Raw genomic sequence first — 16,965 nt, 5'->3', positions numbered from 1 at the left:
ATGCAACCCATTTGCCACTCATCGTGAGAGGGACATCTGCTTATAAATTCACTTTGGAGACTAGAAACACTTGGAGATTTCCAGAAGTCAAATTAAAGCTAAGAGGGATAATGATCTGGCAAGACTTTCCCTATCATTAAGCCAGTGTCCCTCATACCTAAGACAAGTGGGTGTTCCCCAGCTGAGGGCACAGGCAGCACCCTGCCCATTTCTGCCAGCTGAGCTTCCCAAGGGGTGCTCTAATTCGAGTTGCTAATTATAAAAGGAGACGGTTAAAGCAAACTGAAAACAGTCAGGCTTTTTCCACCGACAGATGAATCAGAGGGTTGAAGAAGCACACCATGATGCACACACGGAATACTGGCCCTGTGCAGGCATATGGCAAATGTTTTCCAGCTACCAGTTCCAGTTTGGATTAAAATAGCGTGGCTTTTTAAACCTGCAGTATACAGTTTTGAAAAAGCCCTTTAAAGCCAACTGATGATCAGTTTGCCATAGGTTTTGGGGACATTTCCACAATCACAGCAGTTTCTTTGTCTGGGGGGACTCTTGGGGCCATGTGGATGCAAATGTGAATATCTTTGGGTTCATTTTGGGTTTTGGTAGCAAATGCCACTGTGGGTCTCACTACATGAAACTATACCCAGCAGGCACTAATCAGCAGACCCTAATGACAGCACGCAGGCACCAGTTTGCTCTCCTTACAGAAATCTGAGGAAATGGAACAGGTATTAGTGGGGCTGCAGAATAATTTGAAATTTCAGCTCAAGCTCTTTCAGAGCACCTGTCCCACTGAACGTGGAAGCCATGCAGCAAAGCTGGATTTCATTCTTTGTGGTGATGCCAAACACAGGTTTCAAATATGGTTTTATGAAGAGCAATCTTGTCAGACCCAGCCATAGCATCGGCACCCTAGCTCCTAAGGGGTTCAAGGTGTGGGACAGGGTGGAATCAAACTGGGGTAATACATTATAGAATGACAGAATCACAGCATGGTTTGGGTTGGCAGGGACCTCCGAGACCACCCAGTCCCACCCCCCACCACGGGCAGGGACCCCTCCCCCCAGCCCAGGCTGCTCCCAGCCCCGTCCAGCCTGGCCTTGAGCCCTGCCAGGGATGGGGCACCCACAGCTGCTCCGGGCAGCCTGGGCCAGCGCCTCGCCGCCCCCATGGGGAAGAATTTCTTCCTAATATCTCATCTAAATCTGCTGTCTTTTCATGTGGCCCATGGACCAGAAAAAGCATCCTGCACCTCCCTGTACCACATGAAGTCAGCCCTTGGGGCAGTTTATTCAAACCTAGCAGAACCTGGTGTCTTAAACTCCAGATTTACCTGTCCTTCAGGTTTCTTTTGCATCAAATTCTTCCAGTGAGCCAGATTTGGGATCCATAAGTCTTTTCTATTATCTGCCCAAGTCTACGTATTTTTTCCCCATTAATTCACCTAGTACCTTTGTGCTGAAACAATTCAGATATGATTTAATAAGCTTTAGAAAGATAGGACTGGTTCATGTGCAGGAAATCAGATTTACATAATTTTCCACTTGCTTTTATAGCTGCCGTAGTTCAAATTATCTTTACGTTGGGAAAACTCTTTTAATATGATAAAATGAAATACCACCTATGCTATGCTTCGGCTTGCTAGCCTGGTTTTTGTAATAAATTAAATGTTGATTTGTCATACTGACTTATCACAGAAAGTTCCTTTTTAATGAGAAGACAAGAGAGTGCCCTGTCCTGCAGTTAGTCATGGTTATAAGTCACTAAACTAAGCTTCAAAATCAAGCTTCACCTTCCAATTTTTTTTATTTTATTACCAGAACCTTTCTGCATGGGGGAAATGAATAATTTTTTGTTTCATCAAATACTCTGCACCACATAAAATGTCATATGTTGAAAATGGACCTAGCAGGACATAGCACAGTCTTCTGTACAGAAAGAAAAGGGGCATTGATGTATTTGGACTGAACAAGACTTGAAATGCAGAAGACCTCATCCTGCAAAAGCAAACAGGATTTGGTGAAACCCTCGGGTCTACTTTCTTGTCTTGGGTGATTGCTGTAGTCTCTCCTACTCTTCCCAACAGGCTGTGATTTTAGTGAAATCCCCTCCCTTGCTTTATAATCCTCCTTCACCGTGAGCAGGGCTTTCCCTGTGAGCCAGATGACGATCCCACCGAGCAGGATCCTGCTCTCCCTTCTGGGCTCCATCCTGCCCACACCGCGAACCCTGCAGCGTGGCTCACACCTGCCGACAGGGGTGCTTTACTTCTCCTCCTCTTCTCTGCCCAAAAGGGAACACGTGAGGATTTGGGGTAGTTTGCTTCCTCTGAAGCACGGGGCGTGCCATAGCCTGGTGTGTCCCTGCCAGAGGTGAACCTGGCACTGGTGAGGGGCAGCCGTGCTGTCCTGGGCAGCTCCTGGGTGAGGCGGTGGGGCAAGCTTTTGTCTTGGCCCCAGGAAAACTGTCTTCTGCTCCGTTGGTACCTGTTCTGTGTAGCCGTCTCCCATGTGCCTGCAGAGCAAAGCTGTCAGCTGAAGTCTCATCTTCGGACTGTCTTTTTGGTGTCCTCAGTCCAGATAGCCCCATGCCTTGAGGGCACCTCAGGACAGCAACACCATGGAGTGAAAGGAGAAATCGTGCTCCCTCCACATGGTATCCAACCCCACACCACCCCAATGCTCCCAGGCAACCTCTCCTCTTCATACACACGTGGCTCACTTCTTTTTCAAAGTAGCCACGTTAGTGGTTTCTCACTTTCACAGTGCAGCCTTTGGGTTGAGCATCCCCAGCTCACCCAAGGTGAGTCACCAGGAATGAGCTCAGAAATGCCTGTTCCCCTCCTGCCCTTCCAACACCGCTGTGCTCTGCCAGGAGCAGGCCTTGAGCACCAGAATGTGGGCACCAAGCTGGCTCAGTCTTGCTCTGCATCCACCAGCTGATCTCCATCCATGTTTTGACAGGCATTGGGTCAGTCTAATCAAAAAAGCAATTTCTACAACTTTATTTAGATTGAAGTGCCATTGACATGAGCAATGCCTTCTCGCAGAAATGGCACTCTATGCAAGACTTGCACAGGTTTTGTTTTAGAATAACCTATAGTATACTCATAAAGTCTGAGAAGCAAAACCTTTGATAGCAGTGTTCAACCAAAGAGCACAGGATGCTATGTAACCAGCATATAATATATATTTTATAGGTAAAAGATTGGGGTTTCATATATAAGAAAAACACTTGAATTGAGAGAAAACGTGTACAGAAATCTGCTGGCCAAAAATAGCCCGCAGTGCTCATTTAGCAGCTGAATATCCCAAGAGCATCGTGCTGACAGCTGAGGCCACAGGTCCTTTCCCACCCACCCCCCGCCCGGGGCTGTAGGATAGCAGAGCAGTGGGTGCTGCAGGCAGCCTGCTCATGGTCGCCCAGGACCGACACCTCACTTGTTTCTCAACACTGTTCTCTTCTATTTTAACTCTCTTTGCATGCACTCGCTCTAATATTTACTTAGGAATTTGACAAAGACTTCGTATTAAAGCAAGTAAATACGATTTCTTCATAGAAACTGAAAATAAATATGAATGTCTTTGGCTAAGCAAAATTGTCAAACTTTGGCTTCTAAAGTTCAGCAGAAAATTAGTTGTTTTCCAACAGGGCTAAATATATTCACCTCTCATTGATTTCAGTGGAGATCCTAATGCTCCGTAACTTAAGAACGGATTAATTATTCAGGTGTTTAAACGTGAAGCGCTCATCTGATTTTGAGCACTCACATTTTTAAATCCTTGCCTTAATAATGATTTGTCTTTTAAAACAAAAGGTAACATTCAGTGAGCGGTGCAGCGGGAGGCTTGGCTGCTTTTGCAGCTTTTTCTCCAGTTTTCAGAAGAATGCTTTTGCTGCCCAAATAGTTATTGTAGAATTAATGAAAACAGAATTTGGGGGTCCAAGAGCGGAAATCTTCACTTAACCCCTTTTTCTTCTCTTTGCAGCTCCCAGTACAGCCCAGTATGGGATCACCGGTGATGCCGAAGTCCTCTTCTCCTGCTGGTACCTTGTGTTGACACTGTCCTCCCTCACCAGCATATTCTACCTGAAGAACATCATTCTGCACTAAATGTAAAGACCCATAAAAGGCTTTTAAGGATTCTCTGAAAGTGCTGATGACTGGATCCAATCTGGTAGAGTTTGTTAAAAGCAGCGTGGGATATAATCAGCAGTGCTTACATGGGGATGATCGCCTTCTGTAGAATTGCTCATTATGTAAATACTTTAATTCTACTCCTTTTTTTGATTAGCTGCATTACCTTGTGAAGCAGTACACATTGTCCTTTTTTTAAGACGTGAAAACTCTGAAATTACTTTTAGAGGATATTAATTGTGATTTCATGTTTGTAATCTACAAGTTTTCAAAAGCATTCAGTCATGGTCTGCTGAGTTGCAGACCGTAGTTTACAAAAAAAAAATAAAAAAAATATTGCAGTAAAAATGTGCTTCTTTAAGGCTGCAATACAAATATTCAGTTCCCTTCTTAAATAGCATTCTATTCACATTGACACAGAACGTTTTTTCTTTTTTGATAAAAAAAAATCAAATAATATTGCCTTCAAAATATTTCTTCAAAATATTACACATATCTAGATTTTCTTCTAGCATGATATTCAGGTTTCAAGAATGAGCCTTGTATTATAACTGCATTGTGCAGTACTGCTTTCTTTCCTTTTTCCTGCAAATTCAGCATGGGTGTGCCTTCATAAAATACTACTTTCCTCTTCCTCTCCAACAAATCTGGAATGTGTTTTGGGAAATGCTAAAGCATCCTTTTGAGCACAAGAAATCTCTAGTCAAGGACAAAGGTGCTATTGGCTAAAAGGAAGGCCTCCTCTCCAGCTCAGGGGGTCACATCCAGCTGCTTCAGAAGTAGTTTTTTAGGCAGTCAGTCAAGGACAGCACCAACTCCTTTTGTTTTCCATATGCCACCACTAACCAGTAGGCAATCTCCGTAAAAGTTAGTTTTCCCCATTATAAAACAGAACGCAAATTATTTTGAGGCATCTTTTGAATGTAGGAACGTTTCCCTTAGTCATTCTAAATCAGAATTCCTAAATGGCTGTAAATGTGAGAAGCTGAACAGTCCCTTTTGTAATACTGGCAAAAACTATGTGAATTGGTATTTTTCTTGCACTTAATTTTGTACTGGTTTGGCTAATTTCGCAATGATAAAGGATGCTTTTAAATATTAGATATCTGAAAATACATGAAGTATCAAGCAGAATTTTATATATATACATATCTATATATTAAAACGAGGTTGCTCCAATAACTGTACTGAAGTGCATGTTGCCGTCCACGATAGAATCATCTTCACAGACAGGACTCCATTCCCAATGCACTAACACTGCACACATACCTTACTGCAGCAGTTAACTCTTCATACACCATTTCCTAGCACTGCAGTCTGGCCAGATAACGCTCATCTCACTCAGTGAAGGATCAAGTTTCCAAACAGCATGTAATGCTGCTAACTTTTCGTTTTGAACAGCCCCGGACAGCATTAACACAAAACGTTGCTCACTGTTTACAGCTGAATTTAAAAAAGCCATCTGTGTAAATTGCTGGGGCATGACTACGGCCAACAGCCCTTGAACACAAGATCCCCCAGTGACCCCAGTAGATCTTGACTGGTTTACAAAACTACTACCGATGACAAGAATAATAAAACCATTATCAACATTCTCATTCCCGTGTTTTGTAGATGAACTCCAGTAGGTGACGCGTTATAGAACAATTTATCATTTTTTTTCTTCTGCCAATAGGACTTTGTGGCCAGCAGTGCCAGCTGAGCACCGCCAGGCTCAGCGGCTCCGCGTTGGCTCCGTTAGCCCCGCTTTGGAAAAGGCAGGGTCCCAGTGTTGCTAGTCTCAGCATACACTATCCCATGCTAACACGTAGACAGAATATGCAGCAAATCTGTTGTAGCTACCGATAAAGGGCATAAACAGAACTAGGCTGACTCAAAAATATGACAATAAAATGTCCTGGGTCACTCTGCATATGTTCAGTGACAGACCGTACGATTTCTATCTTATTATTTACAGCCGTGTGCTAAGCAGTTACTATTTTCGGAAATGCAGCCTTTTTTAAAACCTTGAATAACATGACAAAATTCATTGTTTAAGGAAGGAGTATAAAACTCAATTCGAATTATACTATACACAGTCCTGATATTCTGATCTCTCTTGTATTGCAGCTTTAAAGTGCTATATTTTAGAATTCATTCGCTAGAAACAGTGGTGCTGCAGAAAGTATCATGTTGGTACAGTTTTACAAAGGGGGGAAAACAAAAATGCATAGCCCAACTCGTATGCCTCATCTCACGTAAAATTGAGAGAATTTTCTGTACTGCGGCTGGATCAAATTCTATATTTCAATGCTATATTTCATTCCTGTGATTCCTGGTATCTGGAACCTGATATTTCCAGCAACAGGATAGAATGAACAGCAGCTTTATTAAATACGGGGTGGGGGGTGGAGGGGGAGGGAAATTAAGCATTGACTTTGCATTCATACTGGGCAGAGCCACTGGGTAACACGGACAAGCTATTCAGTCCCGTCTCTGAATCATCACTTAAATTTGGGGGGACATAATCACCGTCAATTCCAAAAAGAAACAAAACAAAACCCAGAAACCTTTCTAGGTGCCAGTGGTGTTCCCTTAGCCGGGAGAGGTACTGAACATCAGTCAGGCCTGCGTGTTCAGCAGCGAACATGTGTGTGTACATGCACGTGTGCGCGGCGTGCCGCGTGCCCTCGGTGTCCGTAGGGTCAGCCTCCTGCGGGCTGCTTACCCGACTGCCCCTCGGCCCTCCAGCCCCACAGAGACGCAGCCGTGCTTAACTTTATGCACCAATTAATTCAACAGGCAGAGTACATAGAGCCAAACACCCTTAATTTTTGCAGGATTGGAGCTGTAGGCAGTGTTGATCAAATAAAGAAACTTGGTTCTTGGTGAATCTGTTCCATGCAGTGAACTGGTAATTGTACAGATTGGGACTTATCGGGGCGTTCTTCCCAAACGGGGGGTGCAGACTGCTGCAAATTGAATGCAACCACATTTTACGAAATCTACCCACCCTGTAATTTGTGGGGTGTATTTGCTTTAGGCAACTGCTTGAAGGTATGTTCTATGCTTCTTCAGAGAATTAATCCATACCGTTCATATCTGTCGGGCAAATATTATATTTATTCCCACCTTTCAAACATGAAAAATAAATGGCTTAGCTCCGAGCAGTATAACTTGAATATTTATATCAAGATTGCTGTCCACATTGGAAACCCCGAAGTCTGTAAGACCGTAAGTTCCCACTTGTGCAATAACTCAGGTCTGCAATTACCATTGCATTGGTGACATACATAGAAGCAATGATGCTCTAATTATACAGTTGCTGATCATGATATTATAATACTGAATTAAAGGATGTCTCACAACTTCTCGAACAAATGCAGTTTCTCAAAGGTTTATAATTTGGCAGGAGATGTGTCCTTCATAGCTAGACAGCTTTTTTTAAACTTTTCAATATATATATTTTTTTTAGAAGCTATGCTGTTTTTAAGATACAGGAGCGTTAGAAACCATCACCAGTAAAAGCTGCTTTTTTGCACATTTTCAGAGCTAGCATTATAGACAAACAATGGTAAATGTTATGCCTACCAAAATCTCCACTTAGTCCACATAACTGTGTTATAAAGAATGTGTATACCAAAATATGTATTTACATGGATAAACAATATGCCTTAAAGATTAAATATGCATTTACTTCTAAGATTGGAGCAGACTTCTGCCCAGTCTGGAGGTAAATAATTCATATTTCATAGCCTGCCACGGAAGGTTCTGTTTCTTTGCAGAAAAAAAGAAAGAAGGGGGAGTGGGGGGGAGGGGGGGGAGCATCTCTTTTAAAAGAATCTTAAATAATTTAAAAATTCTTGCATAAATTGACATATGCAAGGAAGTTTAGGAAAAGGATAAATTCTAGCCTGCCGCTTTAGCACTTGCAACGCATTGCCTCGCACGCAGGGTTTGCCATGGCAGCCCCAGGGCGCTGCTGAAGGCTCCCCACGTCCCCTTCCACATCCCCTCGTGTGCCCAGCTCCTGCAGGGGGTCCTGAGCCGGGCAGAGCGGGGTGCTCGGGGGCTCCCTCCTCCCGCAGCACTGCGGGGAGAGGGGCCACACACCCATACCCCTCCAGCCACGCAACACTAAAGTCATTAAACCAAGCAAACATGAACAACAACAAAAACAAAAATAATCTTAGAAAACTGGAATTAAAAATTCTCTGTTCAGCCTTAATACTGAGAGTAGATGAAGAAGTATTGGCATGGAAGGGAGGAATTTGATTCCGACCATCAGCACCACCATTGCAGGTGCAGGGATGCTGCAGACACGCATGGCTTGGGCTGGCTCTGCTTCACCAGCCTGTCTTGTGTTTCTCCGCTGGGCAATGAGGGCAAGGGAGGGAATTTATTCTGCGATCGGAAAATGTCCATAACAGAACAGAAAACAGCCAGAACAAGGCAATGGCGCAAGGCTCTCGGGATAATTTGGAAGGGATTCTCAAATCCTGCTCCAAAAATCTTCTATCAGCAAGGGCAGGGGAGATTTTTTGCCAGGGCACCTTCAGCTCTGGGCACACTCTTAATGCTCCTATCACTTTCTGCCCAATTCAGGAAGAGCTCAAAGGATTCCTTTATATTAGAAAATTCTGTGTTAAAAAAATGTAGACATCAGCATATTTGCCGCCTCTCATAAACTTAGTTTTCAGTCATTCATATTTTAGGGCATATTAAGCTTTCCCGTTGCTCAGTAGGATGTAAATCTGCATTACGAGACAAGCTGGGGAGGCGATTCCCACCCTGCTCTGGCTGCTTCGCTCCCATCTGGAACAGAGCTGTGGCGAGGCCATCAGCTCTCTGCTCGGGAGGGCTCCCATGCTGGGGGGGCTGCTGCTGAATGACACATAATGGTCATCAGCCGCTCTGCATCGCCTGCATGCTGATCTCCATCACTCCTGGCTGCCAGGATAACCCCTGAAGGTTTGCTTTAATTTATGCCAATGGCCATCCTGGTGGCTGGGGAAATGCAGGAGGGACCTTCTCCTTTGCTCCCACTGCACGGACCCAGGCAGAGCAGAGGGCTTGGTTCTCCCACACAGTGAACTTTGACCCCAGCCACAAACAGCAATGAAAAATAGCACTGCTGGAAGTCATTATACTTGCAGTCCCTCTCATTGCCTCAGCCCCCGTGGCAGCTGGACAGCAGGTAGACCTTAACCTCCATTAGCAGAATAAATTACATTTGTGCAGCAAGCCAGAATTTAAAGATGAGGGAGGAGGAGATGGTCCAGTCCTGCTCCGGCCACTACAGCCACAGGAATTTCCCCTCTTATCTGCCAAATATGAAAGTCCTTATTATTCCTCCACTACCTTTTTTTTTTTTATGCTACCAGATAAAAAATGCCTGTAATGATGATATATATTATATTTGGTATCTAGAGGGTGAAATCTGTTCTCTCCTAATGCACATCCATCCTTCCCTTTATTATTTTTCAGCCAAAACCAAAACACAATTCACACATTACACAATGCGATTTATGTGCAATAGCATCAGCTTTTCCACTTATCAAAACCATTATAGTCATAAGCACATAACTCCCATTAACCTCAACGACAGCGACTTAAATGTGAACCACAAGCGAGAATAAACCTTAAAGATGTGACTGAGCAGCAGCAGCCTTGTTTTCTGGTAGGTGTCTCACAGTGAGATGGCAGGGCCATTTCTTCCCCCCCTTATTTTTTTTCTTCTGTGAAAATAGACTTTCCTCTTCTATGGGGCAGTTAATCTAGGCTGGGAGGTGCAGCCATTTAGCCATCAGCACTTTTTGATGTTGACACTTCAGGTAGAGATACTGCACCAGGGAGGGAGAGGCGAAGCATCCCCGGAGCCACGGGGAGCCGGCCAGGCTGCTCCCACTCCAGGCTAATGAGACAGTTTGTTGCAGGAATTCTGGCTCCATAGAAGCTGCAGGAGGTGCATGGTTCATTAGGCTATGAAAGCTTTAAAATGTTAAAGGAACTAGTTTTCCTCTCTCATTTAAGTGAATTGCTAAAAGCACTTGGTTGTTCCTCCACGGAACTCCCAATTCACTATTTTCTTCATTAACCTTGACCTTTTTACATTTATTATGGGTGTGTGGGTGGGTGTATGTGTGTGTGTGTAACTTTGGAATAACCTGCTACAAATTCTCACACCTCAAGCTTTTAAAAACAAAGAGCCTTGGAGTTTGGGCCAGGGGAGTAATGGATCTCATTTGCCACTATTTTCTGTATAAAGAGGATTTAATGTTTGCCAAAAACTAAGGATTGTTAAGTCCCTATGAATCATCTCTAAATTACTTTTAGCAAGACAGGTGCATGTATCCTTCCTGGTTACGTGTGTGTTAGTCGCAGACAGGCAGGGCGATGGGACAGGACAGCCCCCCAGAGCCCCTGCTGCCTTGGGCACTGAGCTGCTTTGCTGGTGCCAGGCGAGGGTTCCCGTATGGCTCTCAGTGAGCCAGAAAATAAGCTAGCGAGGCATCCGTGTCAAGTTAGAGGAAACTCAGAGCTAGATTAAACAAGAAGCTTGACACAGGCATTGGAAGTTTAGTTCTGGGATATCGGCATCAGGCTTTTGAAACAGCTGCAGATGCAGCCTCGTGCTTTAGCCATCAGTAAGTAACAAGCCTGATTCAGGAAGGTGCTATTCCATCCACCCACCCTCCTCCAGGCATCCCTGGAAAACTGAACAAGTAGCATCCTGTTCTGCTCCTTGTGTGTTTTCTAGTCTCAGCCGGGGGGGGGGTGTCACATACTAATTTAACTGCAAGGCGGCCGCGCTATGCTCCTACCGCCCGCAGCAGCTGCGCCAAGAGGCAGGAGATGCTCGGCACCTGGTTTCAGACCACACTGTCTGCAGCGGGCTGCTCTCCCAGGCATCAGCACACGCTTGGCACCGTCTCCCCTCCCTCGGGAAGGGGTTGCAGCACGGCAGGGGGCTGGCGCACCACTGGCCCCTTCTCTTGGTCCCCTTCTCTCGGTCCCTGTCTGTCCCCAGCCATGCCAGGTGGGGAGCGGGAGGAGGCTGCAGCTCTCAGACTGAGCTCCCAACCCATAAGATGGACCTTAATAAAAAGTATCCAATAGTCAGCTAAGACAACAAAGACAGGGCGTTACACCTTGCGCACTGAGATCTGAGCTCCCACCTCCTTCTCCAACACAGTTTCAATTTCAACTTAAAAAAACTTGAACGCTCCATCATGTTTTCCAACTCAGCAAAACTTTCCTCCCCAAGCTGGACACATACATGCCGCTGTCCTCAAGCATGGGGTACAGTGACAGAGCCTTTCCCTCCAGGCACAGCTTTACAGAGATGCAGCAGAGCAGAAATGTTTGAATGCCGGGTTGCCCCCCCCCTCCTGATGAGACACGTAGTGGAAAAGCTACCTGATATTTTACAGTATATTCATTTTTGTCATGGGAGCTTCAGTAAGTGTCTCGGCCTTTGTTTCAGTGCCTTAAGCACCATTTTGCAAAAGGCCACAATATAAGAGAGTACATTTAAAAAATTAATTTCCCAAAGTTAATCATCCTTAGTAACTTGGCTCCCCAGCACAGTAGCTCCCACGTCAGATGTACCACCGGCTCCTCAGGAAGCGAGGCAGCAGCAGCGCCAGTCAAGAGGCACTGATGAGTGCTTCTACCATGGTATTTCTCTCCAGAAGATTTTAGATAAGACACTTAATTCTTCTGAAAAAAAATCAGCTAAGGGCTTTGACCTTATGTTTGAATAGAGAATTAGCATTCTCGTAAAGGTTAATGAACAGAAGAAGGGAGTAGAGAATTTTTGACTGAAATGCTTCTGAAATGGGTTTAAACGTGTGCACATCTCTGGGCAGGTCCGCTGCTGTGGAAGGACCTGCTCCCTTGGCCCCCACGCAAACCTGCTCAGAAAGAGGAGGAGGAGGAGGAAGAGGAGGAGGGTCTGCCAGGGCTTGGTGTGCGAAGCCAGGCGTGGTGTGCAAAGCCACGCCAGTTACAAGGCATTACGCTCAACCGGCTCCAAGGCTGAAAATGAGAGACTGAAAATGGTCCCCCCGCCACAGGGCTTGTCCTGGCTGTCCTGTCACTGGGTGGGAAGGGACAGGGCTTCACTGCCGGTCCTGCATGCAGCTGCCCTGATCCTCAGCTGAGGCCCCCAAGGAGAGCACAAGACCTTCTTCTGAGTCTTTAAAACACGTTCATTTTTCTGACAAACTGTGATCTTTAAATACATTTTTTTCTTTGCTTCCTCATCAAGTTGATGCTTGTGAAAAATAATTATTTTACCATATGGTAAAATATGTAATGATTACTTGTTAGGTTCTTCATCTAAGACTAGCCCCTTTAGCATGGATCTCCTCGATGAGCGCTGGCAGCCAGGGATATGGCCAATCTGGGCAAAACACAAACCAACCTCCCCACCCCCATCCCAAGACTTTCTCAATTTCTAATTCTATTCCCACCCCAAAATCATGACACCATTACTGTAAACAGCAAATAATAATGGTAAATACTGGGATGAAGTCTTAAACTGAATTGCAAGAATTAGGGCTATTATATTTTTTAAATCACCTTAAATTATTGTATTTATGACTTCTGTCATCAAAGGCATTTTACCTATATTTAACGGTCACGCTATAGCAAAACCTGGGAGCTGTGAGTAGTGCTTTCATACTGCAACAAACTAAAAATAGTTTGGAAAGAAATCTCTTCCCACCTTCCAGAGGCTGAGGCAGAAAGGCCAAAACCAAAACACACCTCACAGGTCCGTGGTGTGGGTGCTATTCAGTACCAGGGCAGCTACATAACACAGCACCAGCACCTGTGTAAGGGTTAATAAGAATAAAGCTAGTAGGGGGGGGGCGGGGCAGACAACAAACCCACAGTCAGTTGTGTTTGTTAAATGTAGAGAGAGACACCATCTGAAAACAACAGCCAAGCCTCATGGAGGTAGTAAGCCAAATGTCTGTGTAATTATCCTTCTACTATTCAAAATATTGTTATTAAAGTAACTCTCTGCCCAAATTCCATCACAGCTATCGCACCCAGTGTAGAAGACTCACAAAGAATAAATGTTCGGTCCATACAGAGCACGTTTCACCCCTCTGCGTGAGGATGAGAGTCTCACTGTCAGCAGCGTAGCTGTGGTTCTCAGGTTTGGAGGCTGGCGGGGCAGCTCCGTCCCCCCGTGCCAGGGGCTGGCTCTGTCCCCCCACCTTCTCTTTGCCACCATGTGTGCGGGACACCGTTTATTTCTGCAAACCCAAATCCCCGAGCAGAATTTAGCTTTGAGTGTTGGTGACCAAGGGACAGAGAGCCACACCACATCTCAAGGATGGCTCAGCCTGGAAAAGAGCAGCTCAGCTCCTGCCCTCCACCTTTGTCACTGGGGCTGCTTCCATTTTTCCCCGCCTCCAGGATCAATTCTTGGGACCAGCAGGAATAGCATCCTGCTATAGGGAACATCCCCGTATAGGAACAACATCCTGAACAGGGAATAACTTCCGAGTGTCAAACCCGTGTTTAAGGACAGGTATCCCGTGCCACTGGAGGCTGGAAATCTATCTGATGAGTCCATGTGTCCCTCAGACCAAGAGGCTGAAGCCCCCTGCTTGGCTCTGCAGCAGCACGGCGTCCCTGCAAACACGTCTTGTCTTCTCAAGGCAGGGAGGTGACTGCTCTCCCAGGCACAGCACCCAACTCTAAGCCAATAACACATGCAAATGCAACTCAGCAGAGCACTCCTGCAGATGTTCTTAATTAAATCAACCCAACCTAAGCCCACATAAAGTAATAACCCCCAAAAATGCCTTCCTGCTCTCATATGTTCTAACTCAGTGCTGCAGAATACTACAGGAATATTATTTTTACAAGAGTAAGCCATTTGCTAAATAAGCCACCTGTTAAATAAACACTCCTACTCTCCAAATATTGTTATTTTGTTTTCCAGACTATGCACAATCTGGATTTATTTTAGATGAAAAAAGATAATGACTAAAGTAAAAAAAAAAAAAAAAAAAAAATACCCAACAAACCAAACCACCAGTATTTTGACTATTTGAAACTATCCATCTTGCGTGCACATCTGCTCCTTTGCAAGCTGGCAGAGCTCTTACATTAAAAGAGAATCATGGTTACTTATTCAGCTGGGAGCTAATGAATTCCCATCATCAGACCTTGGCAGTCTTCACTTTTTTAACTTCTTCAAGCTTTGAATTGATCATTATTCACCTGGCTTCACTTTCTATGAGGTGTATCTTTCTCAGGGGGACAAATCCTGATCCAAGATCATTTTAGCAAAGTTGACAGAGCAGCAAGAACAGAGTTCACCTCAAGTTCCATTATACGATCGCTTTTTCCATGCTTTAAAAGCCAAGTTCACCACTACGCCACCTCGAGCCTGGCAGTACAGTTAGCTGCACACATCTGACACTCAGTTTAGCCCTTAGGACTCCCCTTTCCCCACCCACCACAGCCCCTGGAAAACACCAGGTTAGTTCTACAGGATAGACACCTCCTCAAAAACAAAAGCCACAAATAAACAGGAATAAAATTAGAATAGAATAATTTCAGATGGAAGGGACCTACAACAATCACCTAGTCCCACTGCAAGATGTGAAACAGCTAACAGTGCCACGCAAGGTGGCACCTGGCCTCTTCTCTCCGCCGTGCTGAGCCAGAGCACAGCTCTGAGCCCCCCGCAGCCCCCAGGCACAGCCCTGCCACAGCTGGGGGGAAGCCGAGGGCACAGCCCCACGGCAGCTCCCGGCCCCTTCCTGCCTTCCCCCTCGGCAGGTCTCTTGCTGAACCTCCATGGGCCCTCTGAGAAACCAGATAATTCATAGAATTGGTCAGGTCATCAATCAAACTGTTTAAGACCATCAAGTCCAACCCTCAACCCAGCCCTGCCAAGCCCACCACTAACCCATGTCCCCAAGCACCACGTCTACATGTCATTTAAACACCTCCAGGGATGGTGGCTCCACCACCTCCCCAGGCGGCCTGTCCCAGGGCCTGAGCACCCTTTCCATGAAGAAATTTTTCCTAATTCCCAACCTAACCCTCCCCTGGTGCAACTGGAGGCCATTGCCTCTTGTCCTATCGCTAGTTGTCCAGGAGAGGAGACTGACCCCCCCTTGCTACATCCCCCTGTCAGGCAGCTGTAGAGAGCAAGAAGGTTCCCCCGAGCCTCCTTTTCTCCAGGCTGAAACCCCCCCAGTGCCCCCAGCTGCTCCTCATCAGCCTTGTGCCCCAGCCCCTTCGCCCATCTCTGGACATGCTCCACATCCCTCTTGTTAGGAGAGGCCCAAAACTGAACACGGTTTTGAATAGACAGTGAGAATAATTTGATGCCAGACCTCAGGGCTTGGGTTAGAGCACGAACATAAATGGTTAAAGTGATTAAGTGAAGGGAGCAAAAGCAAGTGGAATGAAGGATGCTCCGAGATGGGGTAGGTGGTGAAGCACTTGAGCTGACTTTGCTGCTCATGCCAGATTATCCCAGGCTGCAGCTCATGTGGTCTCTGAATCAGTGAGTTAATGTTGGAAGGATTTGGAGTTTACTTTGGAAGGGCTCCTCAGGAGCTGTAAGACTCTGAGCCTGCCAAGCTGCAGCTGAAAGAACAAGGTTCTGCAGGTGCTTTGCTGCATCCTTCTGCTGCCCCAGACGAGCACTTTTGTAGTGGGAAGTGACGCTGCAGAGATGCTCATGCCCCGTCACCCAGCCTGACGGGAGCACCCATGCTGGGAAGCAGCCCTGACAGAGTGCAGGTTCCCACAGTGTGTTGTTATTTAGAGTTGGGGCTGAAATAGGGTCCCCAGCAACACACAAAACACTCCTGCCAAGCGTTTCTCCATGCTTCATCAATAGATGTGCAGGCCACAGAAACCCCCTAAGGTCTCTCACTCATGCTGAGGGCCGGTTACAAGCAGCCATGTACATCCTTTGAACATATGTGCAGACATTTACCAGGGATTGAAAATGGCTGTAGTGATTTTTGTGTCCTCATATCTGAAAATAATACCTTGTTGTCACAAATAATTACACAGTGCTGGCAGAGGCTTGGAGATCAGTGGTGACATCCTCATTCACACCAGGTTAGAGGTGCGCATGAAGTCTGGTTAACTTGGGGAGACTACTTGTGCATTGTGCATGCTATTATACTTTGTGAATAATGGTACATGATATCAGACCTGTGGAAATCTTACTGATTGGCAGTAAAAGCTGGGTAGGTGATCATCTACGTGCATAAAATGTGGCCATAAAGATGCACTGGCATTACGAGTTCATACAAAATTGCAGGCACAAAACTGGACAAAACTGCTTTTCAAAATCAGCCCCATTATATCCTGCTCTCTTTCACAGACAGCCTTTGTAATAGTAATTTCGCATGCTGCTATTTTACATGTTCACACATATTTTCATGCTCTTTGACACTCAACACCTAGCAACTTGGCTCCATCACCTTTAGCTGGTATTTTTCCCGTGCCTTCTGAATAAGGCAGCAGCAAAATCCTCCATGCAGCTCTCATACTCTGCCCTTAAAAAGAACCTCCCCCCCCAGACAAATTCAGTTTTCGTCCAGCTACAGGCTTAGCTAGGTCTTTTAAACACTACACCCCAGAAGCTTGTAATATTTTATTTTCCAAGATTTTTTTATGCATCTTGACTCTAATGTAGATTCTTAGAAAATTTCACAAGGCCTGTATTACTCATTTCACTTTAAATGCAGCTCACAAATTAATAGTGTCTGTTAATTAGGCAGTAACCCCCCTCCCCCGCCCCCCCCCAAAAAAAAGAAACCACACACACACTAAAAAGCATTTTAATGCTT

General features: G+C 45.5%; 1 protein-coding gene across 1 annotated transcript in view; it reads left to right on the top strand.

Annotated features, from left to right (window-relative positions):
• The window catches only part of NEGR1 (neuronal growth regulator 1), a 295,277-nt gene extending 287,617 nt beyond the window's left edge, over positions 1-7,660 (top strand). The window contains 1 exon segment of the mRNA XM_055815591.1: positions 3,990-7,660. Within this exon segment, the coding sequence (XP_055671566.1) occupies positions 3,990-4,114 (125 nt within the window). The 3' untranslated portion in view covers positions 4,115-7,660.
• The last annotated feature ends 9,305 nt before the right edge of the window (positions 7,661-16,965 follow it).

The sequence above is a fragment of the Falco peregrinus genome, chromosome 10 (assembly GCF_023634155.1).
Source record: "Falco peregrinus isolate bFalPer1 chromosome 10, bFalPer1.pri, whole genome shotgun sequence".
Taxonomy (NCBI): Eukaryota; Metazoa; Chordata; class Aves; order Falconiformes; family Falconidae; genus Falco; species Falco peregrinus.
Note: the sequence above shows the minus strand (reverse complement) of the source record. Positions and strands in the feature narration are given on the sequence as shown.